General features: G+C 33.4%; 3 protein-coding genes across 10 annotated transcripts; all 3 read right to left on the bottom strand.

The window, feature by feature from the left end:
- Positions 1–885: 885 nt before the first annotated feature.
- On the bottom strand, positions 886–2,759 carry LOC107946617 (ethylene-responsive transcription factor ERF115). Its single transcript, XM_016881024.2, has 2 exons — positions 2,220–2,759; positions 886–1,581 (listed from the first exon to the last, which is right to left on the bottom strand). Exons 1-2 carry the CDS (start codon positions 2,359–2,361, stop codon positions 1,022–1,024), a joined length of 702 nt encoding a protein of 233 aa, XP_016736513.2. The 5' UTR covers positions 2,362–2,759; the 3' UTR covers positions 886–1,021.
- A 3,019-nt stretch (positions 2,760–5,778) lies between these two features.
- On the bottom strand, positions 5,779–8,658 carry LOC107946616 (APO protein 3, mitochondrial). 7 transcript variants are annotated; one of them, XR_005921878.1, is made up of 4 exons: positions 8,209–8,658; positions 6,922–8,098; positions 6,437–6,740; positions 5,779–6,289 (listed from the first exon to the last, which is right to left on the bottom strand). XR_005921878.1 is itself a non-coding variant. In XM_041107225.1 (2 exons), exons 1-2 carry the CDS (start codon positions 8,592–8,594, stop codon positions 7,252–7,254), a joined length of 1,233 nt encoding a protein of 410 aa, XP_040963159.1. In that variant the 5' UTR covers positions 8,595–8,658; the 3' UTR covers positions 5,779–7,251. The 7 variants fall into 7 exon arrangements, 1 of the variants encoding a protein (XP_040963159.1); XR_005921880.1 differs by having other exon boundaries at positions 6,437–6,631; XR_005921881.1 differs by having other exon boundaries at positions 6,437–7,057; positions 7,231–8,098.
- Positions 8,659–13,354: 4,696 nt separating this feature from the next.
- Positions 13,355–21,961, bottom strand: LOC107946615 (protein MEI2-like 1). Of its 2 annotated transcripts, XM_041107224.1 has the most exons (16): positions 21,635–21,961; positions 21,444–21,497; positions 20,463–20,620; positions 20,201–20,246; positions 18,590–18,838; positions 17,702–18,126; positions 17,412–17,570; positions 17,074–17,190; positions 16,833–16,981; positions 16,434–16,510; positions 15,921–16,322; positions 15,011–15,656; positions 14,616–14,700; positions 14,420–14,488; positions 14,106–14,285; positions 13,355–13,995 (listed from the first exon to the last, which is right to left on the bottom strand). In XM_041107224.1, the coding sequence occupies exons 3-16, from the start codon at positions 20,538–20,540 to the stop codon at positions 13,834–13,836; spliced, it is 2,844 nt and encodes a 947-aa protein (XP_040963158.1). In that variant the 5' UTR covers positions 20,541–20,620; positions 21,444–21,497; positions 21,635–21,961; the 3' UTR covers positions 13,355–13,833. The 2 variants fall into 2 exon arrangements, with proteins under 2 accessions (XP_040963158.1, XP_016736506.2); XM_016881017.2 differs by lacking the exon at positions 21,444–21,497 and having other exon boundaries at positions 21,635–21,943.
- Positions 21,962–24,522: the final 2,561 nt, after the last annotated feature.

The following is a 24,522-nucleotide window of genomic DNA, read 5'->3' as shown; positions in this document are numbered from 1 at the left end:
AAAAAAAAGAAAATTATGTTTAAATCATTCAAATGCATTCGGCGTCAAATAAAAACATTAGCTATTATTCCAAAACCGATTTTATTAATATCTCCATATTTAATTTGAGTTAGCAATATACCTAGGAGTTGGTGTGTGGTTACCCTATTTTTAATCTCCACATAAACCCTGCTTCAGATACGGAAACAGAAAAGCAATGCCAAAAGTTTTGAATGCTAGGGATCAAAATTCAACTCATTTTGAAGGTAGAATTACTCCATTTAGGGTAGACTTAAATTGCTATCGCAAATGACCGTATTATGCTATTCTACTGATTTTTATTTTCATTTTGCCTACTTTATTGTTATAATAATTATAGTTGCAAAAAGTGGTTTACTATCAAAAGTATTCACATATATACATACACATGTAACTCAAGTAATGAGTTTAGAAAGGTTAACCATTCATATATATACATATACACAACCAGCTTATATTTAATAGGTAAAAATATTATCATTTTTAACAATGCAACTACACCTTATTACCTCATTCAATCTCTTTAAAAATAAATCCAAATAATTAAAATTTAGTGACAAATATAGAATCATATACCTTCAATATATATAACCATTAAAAATTAAATGAAATGTCAAAACTTCATTAGCACGAAATTAAAATTGAAACCCATTGTAGCTTCTACTACTTCAATTGTAGGAGTACATTTAAGCTAATTAAAGCAAAGTTTGGCCACATATTATTCCCTTCATATTTCCTGCATGTGAAGAAACTGCAGTTAATGCAATTCTCTCCCTCATTTTCTTGCATTTTTTTCCAAGTTAACCTACTGTGTTTTGTCTTCATAAAGAGAGCTTAGAATATATTAAAGAAGCCCATAAAATATCATGATCAAACCAACGATTCTGGAATTGTCAAAAAACTTGAAGGAAAAAAAAAAAGTTGCCACAAGAGTTTTAAACAAGTTTATAAGGGAATGAAATGCATTTTGAAGCAAAACCCAAACGATGATTAAAACAGTACTCTATTGATCTCTTGAATAGTAATAATCATAATCTCCCATGTTGTTGGTATGATCTGAGGTTGGAGATGAACCACCAAAGTGCAATGAAAATCCACCCATATACCCTTGTTGTTGAGAAGTTAACGTTGTGGAAGATGAAGATGAAGATGAAGAGTGAGAACTCGTAGTAAAAGCTGGCCAGGATCCATAGGCAGCACCACTTGGCATGGCGTAGTTGAAAGCAGTATTGGGTAAGCCACCGCTGAGGAGCTGCGCGTACTGAGAAATATTAGGATAGGTTGGTGGCGGATGAGGTGGCGCCTCCGTCCGTTCCAGTTCTTGACGAGTTGTTGTGAGATAACTGGATTCTAATCTTCCTTGAACTCTTTCAGGGAAGTTAAGCTTTGCTTTGCTTCCTTTAAACCTAAGTGCTGCATCATCATAAGCTAAGGCCGCTGCTTCAGCTGTTTCAAACGTTCCAAGCCAAACCCGAGCTGCCTTTTTCGGGTCACGAATTTCGGCCGCCCATTTCCCCCATGGTCTTTGCCTTACTCCTCTATAGTGTCTTCTCCTGGCGTTCCCTTCAATTAAATAAAAGGGGGTTAAAAAGAACAAACATCGTATTCAGACGAAAACTATGGGTTGTATTGTACATGTGTTTTTTTTTCTTTTTCTTTTGTGTTTTGTAATGAAAAAATAAAAACACAAAAAGGATCAAAGAATAACTTGACATTGAAGGTTTTAGTGGGAAAAAACCAAAGATGCGTGCTAAGTAAGAACATGAATAACGGCCGTAATCTGAACCAGGCCGCAAAGGAAGAAAAGGAAGAACTCAAAAGACCAATGATATATGTCATTCAAAGTTAGGAAGTTGGCTAGAAATTATTGCAAGGGGGAGAGCATTTATGCACTCATAATGTAAGCTTTACTCACAACATAAAAAATCCTGCAAATACTGGTAGAAAAAAAAAGTGAATCCATGTACTGTTCAGACTTTATATTTATTTTCCTGTGTGCCCACCCATGAATTAACCTTCATATTTTCAGCATCTTGGTTTGGAATTGGGATTTTTGGTCCTTTTTAGGAAGAATAAAATATGATTAAGTAGGGCTTATGAATATCGCCAAATAAAAACTTTAATAACTATTTGACAGAGATCCAAAAATAGTAAAAAGAAATCCCAAAAAATTATACACATATATATATGATTATGCATACCCTGATCTTGAGGTTGAGGCTGTTGATGAGATTGGTTTTGTTGAGCAGTGGGGTTTGGATGTTGATCATCATGAACTTGAAGAAGAGGGTTACTGTTATTGTTTCCAATAACTTGAGCTAGGGCATGAACCATAGCGTTCATGTCTTGTTGAGACCTAGCAGAATAGACCGGAAATATAGGATCAATATCCACCTCCTCAGCGCCGGCCGTTTCTTCTTTCGCTTCCGATTCATGACCGGAATATTGAAATGGCCGCTTCCCCTGTCGTCGATCCACTTTGAGGTTTGATAAACCTTCCCCTTTTACTAATTTCTAATGATAGTCTTTCACTCTGTATCATGCAAAACCAGCAAACCCAAAGAAGATATTTATAGTTTTCTCGGATTAACCAAAGCAATAAACATGGAAATTTTTAAAAAAAAGTTACAATTAATATTGGAACTAAAATCAATGAGAAAACGAAGGGGAAAAGAGAGTGGCGAAAAGGAATTTGATGGTGTAACTATGGATTTTTATATGTGTTAATTATAAGATTCTTTTTAAGTGTGAACAAGGGTTGAAGATAGCTGACAATGCTGAAAGCCATCTATGGAGTTCAATTTGTAGACTTTTTATTTATTTATTAAAATATATAATTTAAAAGTACCAATAGCTAATAGTACTTAAAGATATATATTTGAATGTGTGCACAAAACAGACTACAACTTCAAATGAAATTAAGAAATCAATTACAAAAATTCTTACTAAAACTCTAAAACTTATGAATCAACTAAACTAATTTTCCACGTGCCAAATATATATTATTTAACAAATTAATTTGCTATCTTTTATAAATTTTAAGCATTTCATGTAGCTAGCATGTACCATGCTTTTTTCCCCAAAAGATAAATAAAGAGTGAGTGCATGAATCTTACTTCAACTTTAAATATACGAGGGGTAAATTTTCTTTTTGCTCACATAGAGACAAGAAATAAATCATTACTTTTTTTTTATGTTGGAATTATTGTAATATTCAATAAATCACTTTGTACGAAAATCTCGGGTAAATTACACATAAAAGCTCTATTTTTTTAAAATTTATTTGAATGGCCCGATATTTTATTATTTACCGGAATGGACCATTTTTTCCGAAATCGCGTCCACGTCAGCCCGATGTCGGGGGATGTGTCAGCAAATTGCGTCCACGTCATCCCGATTACTTACATGGCAACAAATCGCGTCCACGTAAGCGCGATTTGCTGACGTGGAAGCAATAATTCATGAACAATTTATGTTTTTTAGCTTGAAAAACTTTGAAAGGCCATAACTTTTGGCTCGGTTGTCCGATTGAGACGATTTTTTTTATTTCGAATAACTTTTCGAATAATTCATGAAGGAGGTTTGCCGCAGTTTTCGTCCAAAAAGATCATTTTTTGCCTCTAAATTTTGATTTTTTCGGTTTAAAATTGAATTTTGAAACATTCAAATCATTATTTTCCTTATTTATTTGAAGTAAACACCGGATTTTTTTTACAGAATTGTTGTATTATTTTTTCTAATTTGACACGTGTATAGAATAGGTCCGATAAATCGTTAGAACGTAAGTAATATAATTAAGATAATAACAATATTTTTATAATATGTCAGTTAATTAGTTTAGCTTAGTTAGTTAAGATGCTTGCTCTTTTCCCTTAGTATCTTGGTTCAAATATTGTTGGTAATAATTTTGAATTTTTTTTTGTACTTGTTGCATTTATTTTTTTAATCAATTAACTCTTCAATATTACATTAATATATATTATTAGTACAATAGTATAGACGGATTGACAATTTGAGCTACAATATTATGAATATTAACTACAATACATAATTTGAGCTACATATTACAGTAATACATTAATATGTATTATTAGGGGAAAAATACCAAAAAAAGGACAAATTACACATAAAAGCCCTATTTTTAAAAAATTTACCGAAATAGGGCCGGTATTTTATTATTTACCAGAATGGGCCATTTTCCCCGAAATCGCGTCCACGTCAGCGCGATGTCAGGGGACGTGTCAGCAAATCGCGTCCTCGTAGGCGCGATTTGTGTCCACGTAAGCAAATCGCGCTGACGTGGACGAGATTTGCTGACACGTCCCCTGACATCGCGCTGACGTGGACGCGATTTCGGGGAAAATGGCCCATTCCGGTAAATAATAAAATATCAAGTCCATTTCGGTAAATTTTAAACAAATAGGACTTTTTTTGATATTTTACCCGAAAATCTCCAATATATGAAGTTTATGCATAACATATTCAAAAATGGAAGTGTATGTATATGTATATTTATAACTTAGCGGAGTCCAAATTTGTTTTTTTTTTATATAGGAATAGATGTTTGCTTATCAGGAGTATTATTTTTTTACATATGTTTTAGTATATTGATTACCAATAAATTAATTCAATTAGCAATGTTTGGTCATTCTCATAACTTATTTTTAACAAAGAGAAGGGTAAATTTTCACTTATTTTGAAGAGGTCTTATTTTTACAAGACTTATACTCATCATTCTAATTTTAAGTTTAAATTTATACTAACTATTCTTTATTTTATGTCTAACTATTATAATATACATGTAATAAATAAAGTGTTTTTTTATATTATTACACTAGTAATCAAATGATGCATAAATATAATTCTAATTTTGTTATCAAGATGTACAATATAATGATTAGTGATGATTCGCTAATGCGGAGCCTAGTAGAGGCCTAGGGGGGCCATGGCCCTCCCAAGGTTAAAATTTTTTGCAATTTAGCCTTTCGTAGATATATTATGGCCCTCCCTAAAATATAGGTAGGCCCCCCAAAGTTTAAGATTTTTGCAATTTTCCAAAAGCATTGCTTCTTTTGGATTGATTGTTTTTATGTTTAAATCGATTGTCATGTTAAAATATTACTTCTTTTGAACCGATTGTTTATATTTTAAATCGATTGTTATGTAACACATTCAATTTTATCTTGACTCCGCCACCGTAAAAAATCAAGAGTAATAAAAGGAGAGAAAATGATTTGAAGTGAATTAGAGTATACATAAGTATTCCTTTTTTCCCCTAAAGATGTTGGAATCATATTTGTACAAGTGTTTCTCAAGTTCCTTCTTGTTGTTCTTGGTAGTAAGATAGATGAGTCACGAGTGGAAGTCTCATCTTTGTAGGTCGACTTAAATAGATCCTAATGAGACTTGGCAACGCCAACGTGTAATGTAAATAAGGGAACTGTATCATAAGTCATGCAGGTGAAGTACGGTTTTATTTGAGTGAGGGTAATTTAAGATTCATCGAAGCATTTTTTTATCAAAATATTTAACCCACCATATCAATAACTAAAATCAAATTAAATACTATTTTCCACTTAATTATTGAATTACCAGCCATGACTTCCCTTGGAAATATAACAAATACACATCTGAAATATAAGTACATAGAAGGCAGGGTCAGCCCAACCTATATATAGCAACATTAATGAGAGTAGGTAGACAGGGTTACTAAAGGTTTAGGTTTGCAAGTGAAGCAATAATTCATTACACACGTGATAATTTCACAGAAAAATTAAATTAGTTTCGTCAAAATTAGAAACAGATGTGTATGGAAATTCAATACATGTAGGTAGCAGTCAAATGCACCAAATTTCAACACTTGTTTGTGTTGGGAATTTAAAGTAAAACTATAAACCAAACTCCTAAATTCACTATTTCACATCAAACCTACAATGCTTTTCAGAAAACAAACCTACCCTTTCAGTTTTCATGTTTGATAAGTCACTTTCTAAACTGGTAACCGACTAAACCAACTAATTCCAACAAAAATTCATAAGTGAACCCACATGATCCAACCATTTAACTCCGATAGCTTGGTTAAGTCACTTTTGCTCAACCCTAGACATAACAGAGTTGAGACCTGCATTTGGGTGGAAATGGCTCCGTCTGCTAAGCCTGTTAAATCTCTAAGAACATGAATGAACCCTTTGGTTTTCAACAGCTAGAAGCTGAAGTAGCAGTGGCTGCATGACAATGTCACAGGGTGAAACAATGACAATAGACTACCCACCTGCACAGGTGTATAAATAAAAGAATTGCAGGTCAACCAAAAGGTTGCTTTCTTAAATGAATTTGAAGACATTCTGCTACTTATATTCAATCTCAATCTCATGCAAAGAAAAAGGCAAAAACAATGGCTTTAGATCTTGAACCTCACCTGAAAAACCAATGTGAATTACAAGTATAGCTCTGCTGATCATCCAGGGTACTGATGTCCTATGTTATCCAAACTCGGATGACTATTGGATTTTGGTTTGTGATAATAATAACCTTATATTGTTCCCACTCTTCATTTTTCTTAAAATATTTGTGTCTGAAACATATTTGAACATTGGTGTGACTCTCCAAAGACCTAAATACATGAAAACCTTTTAAAAAATTAACTCTATTCGTGTACACATAGCCATATCCATTGGCCGTACAGATTTAAGCCTTTGCCATAAGGAAGAGGAACTTCATATCTAGCAAAATGAAGAAAACATTTCTGCAGAAATAAATGAACTGAATATAATGGAGATTAGTAGAGAGTCATAGGACTTAGATCTTAGACCTCAAATAATAGGAATTATATCTTATGAAAAATAAACCAAAGAAATACAGCAGAAGAGTACAAAAATTATTATACTTGAATAGAGAAGCTACCTTATGCTCATCTTCCCTCGTTTAACCTGATGTTTCCATATTATCCTCTACATTTAGCTCCTACCGTTCCAGAGACTCAACCAACTTCACCACTTTCATGAAATTCTTATTTCAAATGGGCAGCTAATGGAAGGAGCTGTCATAAGGACATCAGGAATTGAAACTTCAGCATGCGAAACGAAAATGACACCTCACATCTAAATACTTTAAGACTACGTTGTTGAGGCTTGGTTAGTTTTAATAATTTAGCTGTAAAAACCGAGGACCGAAGGGTTTTGTCAGGGGGTTCTTTGTTAATACATCGAATACCTCTGCGCAAAACAGAGCAATTCAAGCCACAAGATCAACTTCATCACGTTCAGGGGGAACCACATCTAATCTCATCATACTTCTATATTGATCTGGAACAGGTGCACCAGCTTGTACACACAGCTCCACCACAGCAGGGGCTTTACCATAATATCTCTTCAAATCGTTACGCAGAGGAGGACCGTTCAAATCGTGAACATGCCAGACATAATTAGGACCAACGAGGTCATTGATGGTTGCTTCTTGCCATGCGTGCAAATCATTTCGGGACTGGTGCTTCGATGCTCTACACATCCTGACTTTATGTCCCTTAGGACCAACCTGAACCTCTGGACAGTAGCCGCACGTCCAGACATTGTACTTCTCCATGATCTTTCTCACACCTCCTATCATTTCAAACCATGAATCCAATGTCCTTGTACTCAACTCTATCAAATTGGCATCTTCAGCATTTAACTCCGAATTTGGATCCCTTCTCAATACATCAACTTCAGTGTCATCAACGTTCTCAAAAAACAAGTTGGTTTCCATTTCATCCATCCCGGCCACCGACTCGAAATCCACTATTCTACCTTCAATAGAGTATACAGGTTTGGTTCTTCTCTTTGAAGGGTAGTTTTCAACATCTACACCAGCTTGTATACAGAGCTCTAAAATTGCAGGGATTCGAGGGGCACTGTGTCTTTCATCATGAACAACCCTATATTTCCCAACACGATCATAGAGATGGAAACACTTGGGGAAAAATATCACATCACCCACCCCTCCTTTCCTCCATACATGAGTGGCACTCCTAGAACCGCTTTTTGGACCAGTACAAGTACGGATTTCATGACCCACATTTCCAATATGAACCTCATAACAAAATCTAACCCCTAAAAGAACAAAAAAACATCAATGTATTATCTAACTCATCTGTTCTAAAATTTACATATTTTCAGAAGTAATCAAAAAAGATGAGGCGGTTTTTGAAGTTACCTGCATCGTTGAACTGGGATGAACTGGAGGAGTTTGGACAAACCGGAGAGGATGAGTTCACGAGCTCGGTAGACTCGGTGAGCGACGTCGACGAGTTCAGGGACCAACAACCCATTGGCGGGAGGATGTTCAAGCAATCTACAAGGTTGGGATTTTCTTAATTCTTTTTCTTGTTTAGCCCTTTTAATCAGTTCTTTCATGGGTGTCGGGTACGGTTTCCTTTGGGACTTGTCTGTCCGTGGCTTGGGCACGTCTGAATACATAGGATCGCCATTATTGTCTGGGAATGAATGGAAATTTTGGGTTTTTCCAGATGAGAAGAAGTAGGCTTGATTGCACCGACGATGGAGTTTGGGGAGCTGAGAGATTTGTAATAACAGAGACATTTCTGCATTTTCCAGTAAGTTTCCTTTCCCTCCCGGCTTTGCTCATCGGCAAAAGGAAATTTTTTTGTCCTTTTTTGGTTAATATATATTTTGCCACCTCAATTTATGCATTTTTATTTGGTACCTAATTTTTTGATAAACTACGTATATAGTCACTCAATTATAATTTTTTTATTCTAGACACTCAAAATAAAAAATTTGCAATCTAAACACTCACACTCTGTAAAAAATTAATATAATAATAAATTTAGCCCTAAATTTTTATTTATTATATCAATTTAATCATAATTTTAAAAAATTAATTTAAAATTTACAAACATTATCAATGATCCTAATTGTAAAAATTTAAAAAATATATAAATACATAAATATTTTCAAAAAAATATAATAAAAATTTAAATTTTATATTAATATATTAATATTAAATAATAAAAAAATTCTCCCCATCCTCGTCCCTCTCCCTCTGCCCTTCCCACCCCCGCCCCACCCCCAGCCATAGGTCCAAGTTCCTCGCCATTAAAATGAGTTCTATGGCCAGTGGAAGCTATAGTTTGCAATTTCTCTTCATTTTAAACAACAAAATTGAAAAGGGTATATATATTGAGTTTGCAAAACCACAAGAAAATAGAATGTGAATATTGCAAAGATAAAAGAGCAGTACATCTTTATATGCGCACAAGATTTTCACGTACGGCATAATCAAAATAGTTCGATCATTTAAGTACCCACATTATATAGTTCGGTCATTTTATTTGTCACGTGACATGCTGAAAGGTTATCACATGTCACTACTTGGTTAGCTATCAATGACATAAAAGCACAACTCAAAATTATTAGTACAGAAATATTAAATCATGCGACGAAATACAAATTCAGATAGTCTACTAATTAATTCTAAAAAAAAATTTAAGTAGCAACTAAACATAAATCAACGAGCTCCATATAAAATATATATCAATCCTTTGTTTTCATTTGAGGTGATGATATGCAGGAGGGACCAAATTTGCATATGAATAACATTATAAACTATTTTAGAAGTCGAAAAAAAGTGTCTGCAAAATGGAGACATGGAAACCCTACATGAACTTTTCGAATACTATTTAAGAACTTGTAGCAAATATTGTAACTTCCATTTCGGCATTTCTTTTAAAACCAAGAATAATGAAACGAAGTAGCTTTGGCAATTAATAATTTCAGCATTTCTTCGTCTGAGGTGGGTGAAGAGTCGTCCGGGTGGACTCATTCAGCCATTGTGCTGCTAACAAGAAGAAAATTTGAGAAAGTGGCAGTTAAAGGATTATACTAAAACCACGTCGATGCTATAACAATAGCATCAATGGCCGCGGCATGGAGGAGGAGAACGAGGATGGTTGTCAACAAACAGCACAACAGCTGTGATACAACTGTAAAATTCTTTTGTAAAATTTAATAAATTAGGGTTTGTTATGTAAAATTATCAAGAATAAATCTAAATGCGGAAGTGTATCTGAATTTATTGATTTCTAAATGCAGAAGAGTATATCAATTCATTGATTTATTGAAATCTATTGATCTTGTGCTTTTGATCTTCCAAATTAGCACATAAGTAATTCAACAAATGTGACTCACTCTTTTTCTAAAGATGAATATTAGAAAAGCTAGGTATGTATGATTTAGGGACCATAACTCTAATTTATAACTTTTGCAGATTAACTTAATTTCTAATCAGTCCATCATTAATTAGAAATTAGTTACGTATCTACACATATTTGACCCATATTTTATTTAATAATAAAGCTCAATAAACTTTAACCAAAATAGACCACTTTTAATTTGAGCTAACATTTTATGATAGTAAATAATAACATGTAATAATTACTCTTATTATATATGTGATGTCCATATTTTCTAACAATATATCTCTCACTTGGACCACATATATATACTATACTAATTACTCTATAATTACATGTCATTATATAATCTTATGAGCTCAAAACTTTACTATTATATCCAAAAGATATTTTGAACAATCTCGTCCATTAATTATGTTAACATAGAACCAATGCGACTTTCGTTACACATATCGTAACTAAATTCATCCCTGATCACATATATTAACACAACCAAATGACATAGATCAAGTATGGATGTGTAGCATGGAAATTACATGCAGTATGATTCAAACTTGTCTATTTTCAACTGGTCATCCTTAAACCTTAGTGAGATCAAATCTTACCAAAATCAGAGTGTAAATAAACAAAATAAACTTTATTTTTGTAGGAAATAAACTTAATATCCGTAAAATGAAATAACTGAAAATGTGTATTTAACATAAAAACATTTAAAAGTACAAATTCCCACTATGAACAGTGTGCTCATAAAAAACTTTGGGTGTAGTCCCTTACTAAGTGGGTTCTCAATAATGGAGTTTTTCCCAATATGCTTTATAGGCATTTAATCACTCTGAACTTTCACTTTAATAGAAGGAACATAAAGTCTATGTGCTTTAACTTTTAATGTGCTCATGTTGTTATTGAAATAAATGACTATCAATTATTGTCACAGTTTACACCCTAGTGATAAAATTTTGCATCAATGTTCCATCAAAATCGAAGTCTATATACCTGATGATCTCGAACTTATCAGGCCTTCGAGATGTGAGCATGTAACATTTTCTCTGAAGATACCTCATAACCCTTTTAGCTGCTATTCAATGGTCCATACTAGGGTTGCTTAAATGTCTGCCTAACATCCTAACAGTGTACGCAATATCTAGACGCTTACATACTTGAGCATACATTAGTCTCCCAATAGCAGATGCATAGGGAATTTTTTGCATTTCTTAAATTTCGTGGTTACTTTTAGGGCATTGAGTACGATTAAATTTGTCTCCTTTAGCAATAGGGGTGTCACCTGGTTTATAACTTTCCATGCCAAACCGTTTGAGTACTTTATCAATATAAATCTTTTGTACAATCCAAGAATACCCCGAGATCGATCTCGATATATCCGAATTTCTAAAACAAAAGAGGCACCCCCAAGATCTTTCATCTCAAAATGCTTAGAGAAAAACCTCTTGGTTTCGTACAATATAAACTTATATCATTAGTGGCATGTAAAATGTCATCAACATATAGAACCAGGAATATATACTTACTCCCACTGAATTTTTGATACATACAATCATCAACAATATTCATCTCAAAATCGAACGAGACAATTACTTGATGAAACTTATGGTACCATTGATGTAAAACTTGTTTGAGTCCGTAGATGGATTTTGTTAATTTGCAAATCATATTCTTTGGGTCTCCCGACTTAATTTTTTTTGGTTGTACCACATAAATTGTTTATTCAATTTCACCATTGAAAAATGCAATCTTAACATCCATCTAATGTAACTTAAGATCAAGATGGGCAACAAGCGCCATGATTGTTGATACTAATCTTAAGGCTCAATTTCAGGCCCATGGATGTGATGAGCTTACACTACCTGAATGCTCAATAAGGTCAAAGATCAAGCAAATCAAATCAAGATTCGATCAAAGACAATATGTAAAGATGAATCTTTTCGAGAAAATGATGAATGATACATGCATGAAATGGGTGAAATGTATTAAAGTCAATTCAACCAAATTGTCAATTTTCAAGCTCAAAATATTAGTCAACTTGCGACAAATATTTGTATGGGATCCAGACATTTATGGATTAAGATGTCTTCATAGCGTTTCAAAATCTATCTCTTAGCTTCGAAACATATTTTGAATCACTCTATTTTGAGTTCGGGAATTCAAGTTATGACTGTTTTAGTGAAGACTACGCGAGTAGAATTTCTAGACGAGATTATGATGGGAATTACGAGATTCAAACTTTTATTTCAAATTTAAATCGTATTGGGTTCGAGTTTTAGGCTTAATTTTTATTATAGTTCAATATTGTATTTATCAGCTCTTATTATTTTATTATTATTTTATTCCGAATTGTTTATAATTATTAAGTATTTTAAGTTATTTAGGAGTTTTAAGTCAATAAGAAAGTTTAGTTTAAAACTATTTTTGTTTAAGTTAAATAGAATTCTATTATAATTAAGAGTTTTATTTAGATCTATTTAGCTATCGTAAATAAAGAACTTTGCATTGTACAACAATCAATTTATCATTATTCAACTTCTCTTTTAAGTTAATAAATTCTCTTTAAGTTTTTCTTTTCAAAAATTTTTTTCGAGTTTTCTTTTAAAGAATTTTAGTAATCTTTTCAAATTGTGGGATTATTTTCAATTTTATCTTTTCAAATTGTGGGATTATTTTCAATTTTTTTCTTGTCTAAGTTTTTTTTTGAGAAGAAATTAGAGTTATTTGAAAAGGATTGTGGATTATTGTTTCCATAGCTCCTTAAAACTTCTACATATCACGTTTTATTTTTTTTATCTATCTTCTTTATTGTTTTAATCTTTGATTTATTATTTTATTTTATTTATCTTAGTTATTTATTTTAATTGTTTTATTTAACTTGGATTCGATTGTGTTTCAGGTTGTATCAAAACCTAAGTTTCTTTTCGAAGATTTAGAGCTCTCAGTCAAATCCGTGACTTGAACAAACTTTATAATCCTCTTCCGCCATCATCGTAACAAACAAAATACAGCTATTCAGATATAAACTGAGTTTCGAAATTCAGGTAGAATCCTCCACACAGCAATATCCAAGGAAAAGTTGTCTGTGTTCAAACTTTGTATTGTGAAGCAACAAAGAGAAAATGAGGTCTAAAAGGCAAAACAAGAAAGAAGAATGTAATGTCATTAATAAAAATAAACAAGAGAGGTTCAAAATTCCATAACTATAATACTTAGATATGTTGTCTCTTTTCTCTCTCTTAGAACAATATCACCCCCACCTTAGACCGAAAGCACGACCCATAGGGATTCCGAAACCTTGGGGACAAAAATGAGATCACATACAAAACTGATACAAAAAGAATGGATCCCCCTCAAGTCATGCATAAGCCAAGGAATTTCCATACATCATGATACACTTCAGTCAAAGACTACGCAAAATTTGAAGCCCCCATAAACGGGCTTTCGATAGAATGACAAAATTACCACTTAGTTTGGGTCATGCATCTTGGTTCACAAAACTGCTTCTCTATAGCAAAAAGGAAAAAAAGAAGTCATCAAGCCACCCTCAAATACAGAGTCGGGTAGATAAAAGTTTCAGTACTCTGAAAGGGTTTTTTAAAGTTAGAGCTGGATAAGCAGACTGCTCAATCAGAATCCTTCGAAGAACCCAATGATTCTGCCCCATTGGAATATTCCTCCCCGTTAGCTAAAGTTGAAGAACTACTTTGGCGGTGGTTCTCCTCAGTGCCAGATGTTCGAGGTCTCCCTGGCCTTGATCGAATATTGGTACCCATAGGAAAGGGCTCCTGCATAAACAAACAACAATGTAGGATTTAAGAACAGGGAAAGCCAAAAAAGTGAAACTACATTATAAAATGCATTGAACTTTGTTTATGCCATGTCAAGATGAACTTACCTGATCACCGGCATTTGGGCCATCAGTATGAAAGAGAATAGGGCGGCAACGTTTATCCTCATTCATTAAGCTTGAATTCTGGAAATGAGCAATAAGAGCAGCCTTTCCTTGGATCCTAGCATAAGCAAGAGTCGCCACCTTTTCACTGTTGAACTTCTCCCATTTTTTGCCATCAAATGCCTAAACAGAAGTATTGGTTTAACCTGATTAGCTTTAACTTATCAAAATAATAGTTAAGTACACGACTGCACATGCGGATGAGTGTATCTACGAAAATAACAGTATTAGTGAGACATATCATCCATGTATCAAACCTTATGGAAAGGAATAATCTGTTGCGGATCAATCATGTTGATGAACGCATAGCCCACATTGCATTTGTTCTGCAGATAACATTTATAAAATTTAGGGTGAGTAACACATCCAACTACAAGTACATGTAGCAAGTCCAAGGATGAATCAGTTCATCAAGGTAGGAAAACTGTTAAGTAATCAATTAAGTTAGCTTGCCTTGAAGTCAATTGGCAAATAAATAAAATCATAAGTTCCTCGACAATGTTCATCAATGGCTGCCAGAAGCATCTTTGAAGTGTACCTGCAAAACTCACCATTTGACTTCTTTTAAGGAGATAACCATATGAAAGAACGGAAGACAGGCTACAAGAAATGAGCCTGTTATAGGATGCAATCAATAAATCTGAAGAATGAAAACAAGCATAGCATCAAAAGAACTATTTAAGCATTTTCCGCATCTATGGGTATAAGGTCATTCCTCAAGCATAAGAAAGTTTCAACCATTAAAGAATACTAAGAAGCAAAATCATTTTAATAAGAAAGAGAACAACCCAGACACATGAAATTAAAAATAAATTGACTAAAATTTGCATGAGCAGCAGCTCACATACTTGTTGGGTATGTTTTTAATCATAAGTGTTGTTCTGCTGTCATCCCCACGTATGATGCGGTCAATGTCAAGTTCATATTGTTTCTTATCAGCATTACTAGAATTCAGTTCATTTCTACGGTGTGAGAAGCTTCTAACACGTTCATTAGGAGAATCAAGAGATGTCGGCATTGAAATCATAGGGTTCCTGCCAGGGTAAAGGTGGGACATCTGCTGAGGAGAGTGTACCCCACCATTTTTCATCAAATCCATGCCACCAACATGAGAAAAAATGTTGTGGGAAGCAATTTCAACAGGATGTGATGGCGAACTACCAGGAAAACCCACACTTCCAAGAGATCCTAGGTGAAAACCTGAAGTTTCAGGAGACTCCCCAGCAAAATGATGCCGCCTGTCCCAGAGTGCAGAATTAGGTGGTGCTGAGCCAATATGGTGGTGTACAGGTGATCCTACATTGAACATTACAGGGGGAGCCCTAGGAAATGCAGGCATGTGCGGAAGGCGATAAGCATGAACACCATTGACAAATGATGGCGAATTTGGCCAAACCATGGCACTTGATGGATGTTGCTGGTGTGAGTTGTTGGTCTTCCACATGTAACTATTTCCATTAACCGGCAAGCTTCCATTTCCAGATGACCCAAAAACTAGAGATAATTTATTAGCAACATAAAGTCAGAGAAAACGGAAAAACTAGAGTTGAAGCCTAAAGCATGAGAAATAATTCAATTCAAGAATAGAAAAGGAGAGTTAAATTTTACCCGAGACTTTTAACAGAATGAATTGTGAAATTTATCAAAAATATTCTCGTATTGAAAAATGAAGTTTCCCCATGAATCCTCAACAGAAAGCAATAAAGATGCAGAAAAACATGTTTCACTGATGTTGATATACAAATCAGCTTAACTTACCCCCAGCAGTAGGTTCAATTAGGTGCCCGTTTGAACTTGCTCCCCGTACATGCCTATTGTCAAGTCCTTCAGCCATCATGGAACTGGCGCTACTAGCCATGTTTGTTATGGTGCTTGGGGAGTTGAATGCAATACCATTGGCTAAGCTATCATGGTACTCGGGTAAGGAATGAGGATGGAAACTCGGTATCCCATGGTTAGCATATTTCATTTCATCCATAGAGTGGTTGGGCTCCCGAAGACTTAATTTTTGGCCTATAGGTGCCACTCTTGCTGGAGAGGCTAAGTTAATAGGAACAGTAGAACTCCGATGAGGTTCAACAAATGTATTAACAGGTGACTGGATAACTGAATGTAACACCTGGTTAGATGCATTCTCCATGCCACCAGATGCAATTACTCCTGTAGAAAGTCAGGAGGAGCCAAGATGTATGAAGGAACAGAAATATTTTCTCAGAAACAACAGCTTATAATGAATTGATCGAAAGGCAGGATTTAAAAGCAAAAGTTTACCAATATGCCCTGATAACTCATCAAAAGGACTTCCACATATATTAGGTTCATCTTGTTCCTGCTCAGGCTGAATAAAGCTGCAACACGAACTTCATTTTACCACAACTTACAAAGGCCGCTTGAAAACACTAAGGAATAAAATACAACTTAGATGCTCAAAAAAGCATATTAGGTGTCCAGAAAACAATTGCACATCATTGGCCAACTCCATACTCATGGCAAAGTAACGCAGAAGCAGTGAAGTGACAGAGCCATCATGTAAAAATTAACAAAAAATTATCTCACTTTCTAGGATCACGAAAAGGGGAAATTATAAATGTTCCAGATTCCCTTCAGAAGCTAAGATCAAAAACATTTTCTTTAGAATTTGAAGAAAGCGGCAAAAGTTGATAATATTACCGCCTAAGACCCCCTGGACGGCTTGGTTCAAGTTTGATCTGTTTCCCAGCACTGTTACTCCTATTCAGAGCATTAAGGGCAGCTTCTGCGGCTCTAACATCATAAAACTCAATGACTTTGTGATTATGCTTGTTTGGAACCTCCCGTATCTGCCATGCAAATTAACCACAAGATTTAGACATTTATCATCACAAAATATAAGGGAATTATGAAGCTGAAATAAATTGAATGAATCTCTTACTTCTTTAATTTCCCCAAAAGCACCAAACACCCGTTGAAGCTCATCAGTTGAAACAAAGGAATCAACTTTGTAAACCAGCACTGCCCCTTGATCTACATCTTTTTCAGATGCATTGTCCTGAGGTCATAAAATCAAAATGAATAAAACAGCAATGTTTCACATAAAGAAGCATCAACAAATTAATTGTCCAGAGGTCATAAAATCAAAATGAACAAAACAGCAATGTTTCACATAAAGAAGCATCAACAAATTAGACAAGACAACGGTAGTAAACGCAGTGAGGGTAATAACAAAATAGTAAACAGTAACCATCCAGAACAAAATGGTTGAAGCCACACCTTTGGAATTGAATAATGTATATCAAGTTCCCTACGCCTCAATGGTTTGTTTTGCAGAGCCCTCATTGCATTTCTGGCTGCCCTTATATCATAATAAGAGATCATAACAAACCCACGATGTTTGCAGGCAGTATAAAGAGTTCGGATATCTCCATATTGCTGACAGAAGATAATAGGTTAGTCAATTTAACTTACAGGAACAAATAGCACTTCAGTACAGGTAGATGGAAGAAAATTTGCTAGCACAAAGTCTCAATAAATAGTGTAAGAAATGGAAAGGAAACACAAACCTCAAAAAGAGTCTTTAACTCTGAGTCTTCAACATTGCTATTGATGTTCCTTACAAAAAGTGTTCTAGAAGGAAGTTCACCATACGGATGTTCACCAACAATCGAGCCATTGGGACCCCCTTGACCATTGAGTACTCCGATGAGATCTGGGTTCCTTTGACCGATGGATACATGATCATCCCCTTCTAGTTCCATTCCTCCACCACTGCTGAATAGGTCAAAATCTTCTAACTCATCCCCTTTACTGGCATGAGTATTAAATCCCAATTCATCAATCACTCCAGAGAAGAGATCATCTTCGTCAGGGAGGAGATTTCCAATAGTTTGTGCCTCAATTTCCTTCATAGATTTGAAAGATTCTTCCTCATGGTGTGAAGCAGATATACCAGCATGTTGAGAAGGTAGATCATTCCCTAATAATCTCACTGCATACAGATAAAAGTAAAGCAAATAGCAGATGTCAATTGTAAGGTAATTAATAAAAGCTGGAAGTAACTAGAAGAAAAAAGAAATGAAAAAGACAATGCAGCACAGTGAAGATAGATATTAGCTCTAATTTTCACCATTAGATTGAGAATTGTCCTAATGAGTTGGTTGAGCCTCTGGTAGAAAATAGGACATATGGAAATATATACGTGAACAGATTAACATAATGGATGAAGATGGCATGATTTTTACCTTATTTTTACACATACTTTCTTTTAGAGTTATGTGTATAGTAGGAAATAACAGTCATCAATCAAGCAATGAAATACAATATACAATAAAGCATCTGATACTAGAGAAAAAGGGAAGAAACAATGCAAACGTGGAATGCATGTATGTACATGTTAACAAACTGTCATACACATGTACATAACTTTCATAGACAGAGACAAAAATACTTACATTTTCTACTAAATATTTCAGACAACGAACTTGAAAACAGACTACTTTCATGCTGGATCACATTGGCGTTGCCACTGTTTCTATTAAAGTTCACCACAGGTTGCATATGCAGATTTGACAGCGATATTGGATGATGATTCACAGAATTCCATGACGGCTCAGATAAGTTGGCAATTCCATTCCAACTGGTGTCGAACTTTTTTTCTTGATCTCTACCCAGATTTGGTGGAGATGACGGAACCATCTTGTCTGCAAAGACCATAAGTTTTTTTTTTTTTAAGACAGACAGGAAGATAACCATGTACAAGTTGCACAGAAATAGCACGTACATTTTCATTCAGAAGATCTTAGATTTCCAGGTAACAAGTAATTAAATGCAAACAACTCACACTTATCTTTATAAGGTATTTAACATTTGTAAGAATAAAAAATTTAGGAATGAATTCCAAATATTCAAATCTAACACCAAAAAAAAGTTCCATAAAGGCTAAAGCAAGAAACGTATATCTAAAAAAAAAAAAAAAAAAGCAGAATAAGGATACTAAATTAATAGACGTTTATTGCTTTCTCAAAAGACAAACTCATTTTCCAAAAAATAAAAATCTGTGGAAAGGTGAATTGTGACTAACAAATTAAGATTTTGCAGAAGCTGAAAAATAAAAACACTAAAATGGACACCAACTTTTGGCTCTTAATTTTATCCATATGTTTCAGTCACTTTTTGAAAACAATAGGGCAGAAGTCAATCTAGAAAATAACTGTATCAATAAACAAAAGCACTTCTCACATGAACTAACATACAATGATTTAGCACAATCAAATAGAATTTCATCTATATAGCTAACCATCCCCAATGACAATTTAGTGCTTCAGGAAGATGATGTCCTTCAGAAGAACCATCAGTAGTCAAGCTTTCATTAAGAATAATCCAAGCAAATTGTCGCATTCTTTTGACGAATGCTTCAAAGAAGATACCCAGAATTCCTTGATGCGAATTGCATTGGAAATACGATCATAAATATACTTACCATTCCGATTGATGGACTGACTCAGGAATCCTTTTGACACAAACAAAACATAACAGTTGGAACCACGCAGTTATTAGATCAATCTTTTGGATTATTAATTCAATCGCAAAGGTTAACTATGGTTCTTAAATACATTCCACGTGTCATCACTAAGTTAGGCACCACAGTTTCTCATGGTAATCAAGAAACTTAATAGATCTTCATTAAGTTTAATGATGACAAAAGCTAAAAGTTCCCTCTTAGGGTCTAATCCAACCGACAAGGAACTAACGGCCAGTTTAAAATGTTAATGCATTTAAATGAAACCATCGATCTATTGGATTATTCACTCAGTCGTAGAGGTTAATTGTGGTTTTTAAATGCATGCACATGTCATCACTAAGTTAGGGGCCACAGTTTCTCATATCAAGAGACCGAATCGATCTTCATTAATTTTAATGATGGTAAAAGCCAAAAGTTCCGGCTTACAGACTACCCCTACTAAAAAGAAATTGACAACAAGTTTAAATGGTTTATGCATTTAAATAAACCGATTAACAGCAAACAGAACCAGCAGTTCAGTTGTCCATAGCACTGTTCTCACCTTGGTTATCAGACATGGCATTTGGCTTCCAAAATCCAATTTGTCTCTGCCCAAACAGAAGTTGATATTAAAGCAACATGAAAAGATTTGGTTTTTTTTTTGGCACTGGAGACTTAAAAGTTTCAAAAAAAAATTATATCATTTCTAAAGGATCACATTTAGGAACCCTGCAATAGCCTTTAAAACAAGAAATATAAAGACCTAATAACTCAAAATACAAATGAAATAATAAAATTGGGTGTACTATCATGCCCATGAGTACCTCAGCTGGGAAACAAACGTCTTCCGAAAAATGGGATGATGCCGATGCATTCTTTTGATCCATGATCTCAGATGGCATTGTACAGCTTCAACACCAGAAAATCTCAAAAACTAAAAGCTCAAAATTTATCACTCAAGGCTCCATTTAATCGCCATATCCTACAGCATTCAACAATCACCACTTCCTAGTTAGTAAACAACTAAACTTGTAACCTTTTTTTTTTCATTAAACAGAAATAACAACACAAATGCAAAGGGAAATTAGAGATTCAAAAGAAATATTAATAAATTAATTCATTAATTCAAATTCTAAACTATTTTATTTTAATCTATCAAATATCATAGAAAGGAGTGAAGATGACACAAAAGCTAGCTACTTTCTTGAGAAATTAGCAACTTAAAATGAATTTTTAAGGAAACATAACGCGAGTGTTTTTTTCCTTTTAATAATTCAAATAGGTTGAAACAAGATGTACCATGAAAAGGAAAGCCACTTACCTACCAACAACCAAACAAATTTACCACTTGGTTCCCAAGAAAAAGGAAGAAATTTTTAAAAGAAAATCATCAATCCTAATTTTTGAACACAGGAAATAGAAAAAAAAATTAAGGTGAATTTTACATTTAAAAGAAAAAAACACTAAATTCACAATATTATAATTCAACTTTCTTTTGTTCTGCATGCTTTTCTAAACAGAAAAATAAAAAGTATGCAACTTCAACCCTAAAAATCAAGTTGTTAACGACCAGATCAGCTAAACCCAACTTGGAATTCACAAAATAAACTATTTTTAACTTCAAAATTACCCTTTTTTTCCCACTTACCAAGAACAATATTACTCAAAAACTCCTGATCAGACCAGGGAAAAAAACTATGGGAAAAAAGCTCAAATTCTAAAACTTTACTCACAAAATTGAGGTAAAAAAAAAGCCCCCAAAATTGTCAAAGTTTGACCTAAATAAAACAGAAATTAAGCGTTACCTTTTGAATCAAAATCCTGAAAATTCTGTCAGCAACCTTTATTACGTATTGATGCTGAACGGGAATTTAAATATTTAAAATACATAGAAAATTTGAAAGAAGATGAGAAAAAGATAAATTAGAGCATAAAGGAAGAAGATAGAGCAAGGGATCTGAGCATCTTTTTCCTTCCATTGCAAGCCATTACTCACCAAAAGAGAGAGAAGATCTTTGTTCTCCTTTTTCTCTTTGTTTTCTTCTACAAAAACATGATTACAAAATCATACCCGAAATTCAAATATATATATATCCGCTCTCTTTGGGGCAGCTTGATTCCGGAGAGGTGAAAAGAAAAAGGAAATGAAATTTCCGGCGATCAAGAGAGCGAAATTCCGGCGAGATTTGGTTTCTCGCCGGTCGCTCACCGCTGCGTTTTTTAGAAAGAGAAAATCAGAGCGAAAGGGAGAGACACAGAAGATGTTGTGTCGTGTTGTAGTTAGTTGGCTTAGAAAAAATGGAAAAAAAATAATATTAAAGAAAAAATGAAGAAAAATTTAATTCCTTAAAACGCGACCGCTTTAATTTTAGAGGAAATCTTCTGTGGTTATAACGGCGTTACGGTTGGGGCATGATGGGGATATAGAGGCGATGCTTTAAGATTACGGAAAATGAGGGTTTTGATGAGCTGGCTTTCGTTTTAGTTATGTATTTAATTTACCCTACTAATCCTAATCTTAAACCAGTTGCAGTCACTTCACTTTATTAATTCAAGTGTGCTTTTAAAATTTTCAATTCCTAAAATTCTCCATTATTTTTTCATAATTATAGAATGGTGTATCATTATTATTTGGAATTTTTGGAGTTGGGATTTAAGATATAGGAGAAATATAAACAATTACCCGAGGATAACACTAGCATTACCCAGGAGAAAACCCAATCAGTATGCAACCGACACCCGTTAATTTGGGAATTAAAAATCGGCACTGTTCCCTATGTTCTACGTGTCAATTAGCTATTAGTTCATCCATCAAATCTCATAAGATAATTTCACTTTTGGCCCCTCAGCTTCGTAAGTAAGTCCATATTGGCCCCTATTTTTGTTATCTACTTTGAACCTAGAACTTGAATATCGTTCTTCATTTAAGCTCATCCTGTTAATAATCATGAAAAAAAGGATAATGTGACTTGGCAAGTAGATCCGCATTAGCCCTTGAACTTGACTACTAGCTCCACTTTAGTACTTGTACTTTTTTTGTTCACTTTGACACTTGAACTTGACAATTAGGTCTATTTTGATCTCTCAACTTGAAAATTCTAAAAGTTTGATAATGTGGCACTTTGAATGTGAAAATAATATTTTTTCAATGATGATGTGGTACAATCTTAGAGTACCATATTCAGTGTTTTAATAATTGAACCAATGGTTGAACAGGTTAGACCACCGGTTCTTGATTCGATCGTCAGACCAACAAAATTTAAATAATTAATTGAAAATTCATAAAAAAATTTTAAAAAAGTAAAAAAAATATAAAATCAGTTTTACTTGCTTTTTCATATTTTTATAATTTTATAATTATTTTTTTAGTTTTTTTTGGTCCGATAGTCGAACTAAAAGAACTGATGATCTAACATGTTCAACTATCAGTTCGACTACTAAAACATTGAATATGACACTTCGAGATTGTATTACGTATTCATCTTTTTTTTCAAGTGATCATGTGGATATGGTACAATCTCAATATGTCACATCATCAAACTTTTAAAATTTTCAAGTTCAACTATCAAAATTGACCTAATTGTCAAGTTTAAATATTAAAGTGAACAAAAAAATACTAGTACTAAAGTGAACCTATTCGTCAAGTTTAGGGGCCAATGTTGACCTACTTACCAAGTTCAGGGGCCAAAACTAATATTATTTTTAACAGTGATTAATAGAATGAGCTTAAATGAATAATGATTTCAAGTTTAGGGGCTAAAGTGAAGCACAAAAAAATTAAGGGCCAATATAGACCTACTTACAAGTTTAGGGACCAAAAATTATATTATTCCAAACAGCAACAATATTATTGCGACCTCTTTTTTTCTCTCTCCTCTAAGTTCTTATTAGAGAGAAAAAAAACAAAAAAATATCAAAAAGGATTTTTCAATTTTTCCATTTTTAATTTGACATCGGCGATTTTTTCACTGGGAATTGTGAAATTATTAGCCAATCAGAAAATGTTAGATCATTGATGTGGGACCCATAGCTCAGACCGGTCTTTTAACTAAAAACCATAACAGTGCCGTCAACGTTCAGACTTCTGGTCAACGTTATCATAGTTTTTTTTTTTTTTTTAATTACAAATAATTGCAAACACAATTATAAGTAATACATGTTTTAATAATTATAATGAGAATCAAATCATTACAAACAATGTACATACGGATTAAATTCATCCTGACATTATTTTTGTTTTTCTTGCTTTTCGAAAATATTTTTGAAGATATACGCAAAATTAAATTTACAGCTTTTGAATCCAAAATGCATATCTTTGAAATTAAATAACTTGTTTAACTCTTATTTGCTGCGCATTACATCATATATTTAAATTTGTAAGGATTATATTTTATATATTTAAATTAAATTTTACAAATAATTAATTGCTTAAAATATTTAAAATTTATATTTTGTATTTAAAAATATTAATAATAGAGAAAATATTTAGTAGATTGATAGTGAAATTTTTAGACTTCACAAGCAAAGTTAAGGTAGGATGATAACAAGTGTTCTATAATAATACGGTAAAAATATTAAAATATATATAATAAAAATGGACACATGGCAAACTTTTAAAGTTACTTGTAGAATAAAAAAAATATATTGTTAGTGTACATTATTTAAATATATATTTTTACTTCATAATATCATGTCTAAAATTAATATTTAATTTTTCAATAATAATTTTTAGAGCAATGCTAAATACTTAAATATTGAATTAAACTTTTTAAAGACAATGAAAAACTAATCTTAAATCTACAAAAAATCTCATGCATAACCTACCAAGGTAGAACTCAAACTTGAATTTTCAAAATTGTTATAATTTCAATCTTGTCCAAAGCC

This window comes from Gossypium hirsutum, chromosome D12 (assembly GCF_007990345.1).
Source record: "Gossypium hirsutum isolate 1008001.06 chromosome D12, Gossypium_hirsutum_v2.1, whole genome shotgun sequence".
Taxonomy (NCBI): domain Eukaryota; kingdom Viridiplantae; phylum Streptophyta; class Magnoliopsida; order Malvales; family Malvaceae; genus Gossypium; species Gossypium hirsutum.
The sequence above is the reverse complement of the archived record's forward strand: the minus strand, read 5'-3'. Positions and strand labels throughout refer to the sequence as shown.

Bases quoted from the DNA above. Each gene is read 5' to 3' on its own strand.
- LOC107946617 (XM_016881024.2), bottom strand. From the start codon at position 2,361: ATGAACGCTATGGTTCATGCCCTAGCTCAAGTTATTGGAAACAATAAC. The intron at 1,582-2,219 runs GTATGCATAATC...ATTTAATTGAAG, and splicing joins GCCTCAACCTCAAGATCAGG to GGAACGCCAGGAGAAGACAC.
- LOC107946616 (XM_041107225.1), bottom strand. From the start codon at position 8,594: ATGTCTCTGTTATTACAAATCTCTCAGCTCCCCAAACTCCATCGTCGG. The intron at 8,099-8,208 runs GTAACTTCAAAA...TTTAGGGGTTAG, and splicing joins ATCCCAGTTCAACGATGCAG to ATTTTGTTATGAGGTTCATA.
- LOC107946615 (XM_041107224.1), bottom strand. From the start codon at position 20,540: ATGCCATCTGAGATCATGGATCAAAAGAATGCATCGGCATCATCCCAT. The intron at 20,247-20,462 runs GTACTCATGGGC...CTGTTTGGGCAG, and splicing joins ACGTTTGTTTCCCAGCTGAG to AGACAAATTGGATTTTGGAA. The intron at 14,489-14,615 runs GCAAGCTAACTT...TGTTATCTGCAG, and splicing joins ATTTGCCAATTGACTTCAAG to AACAAATGCAATGTGGGCTA.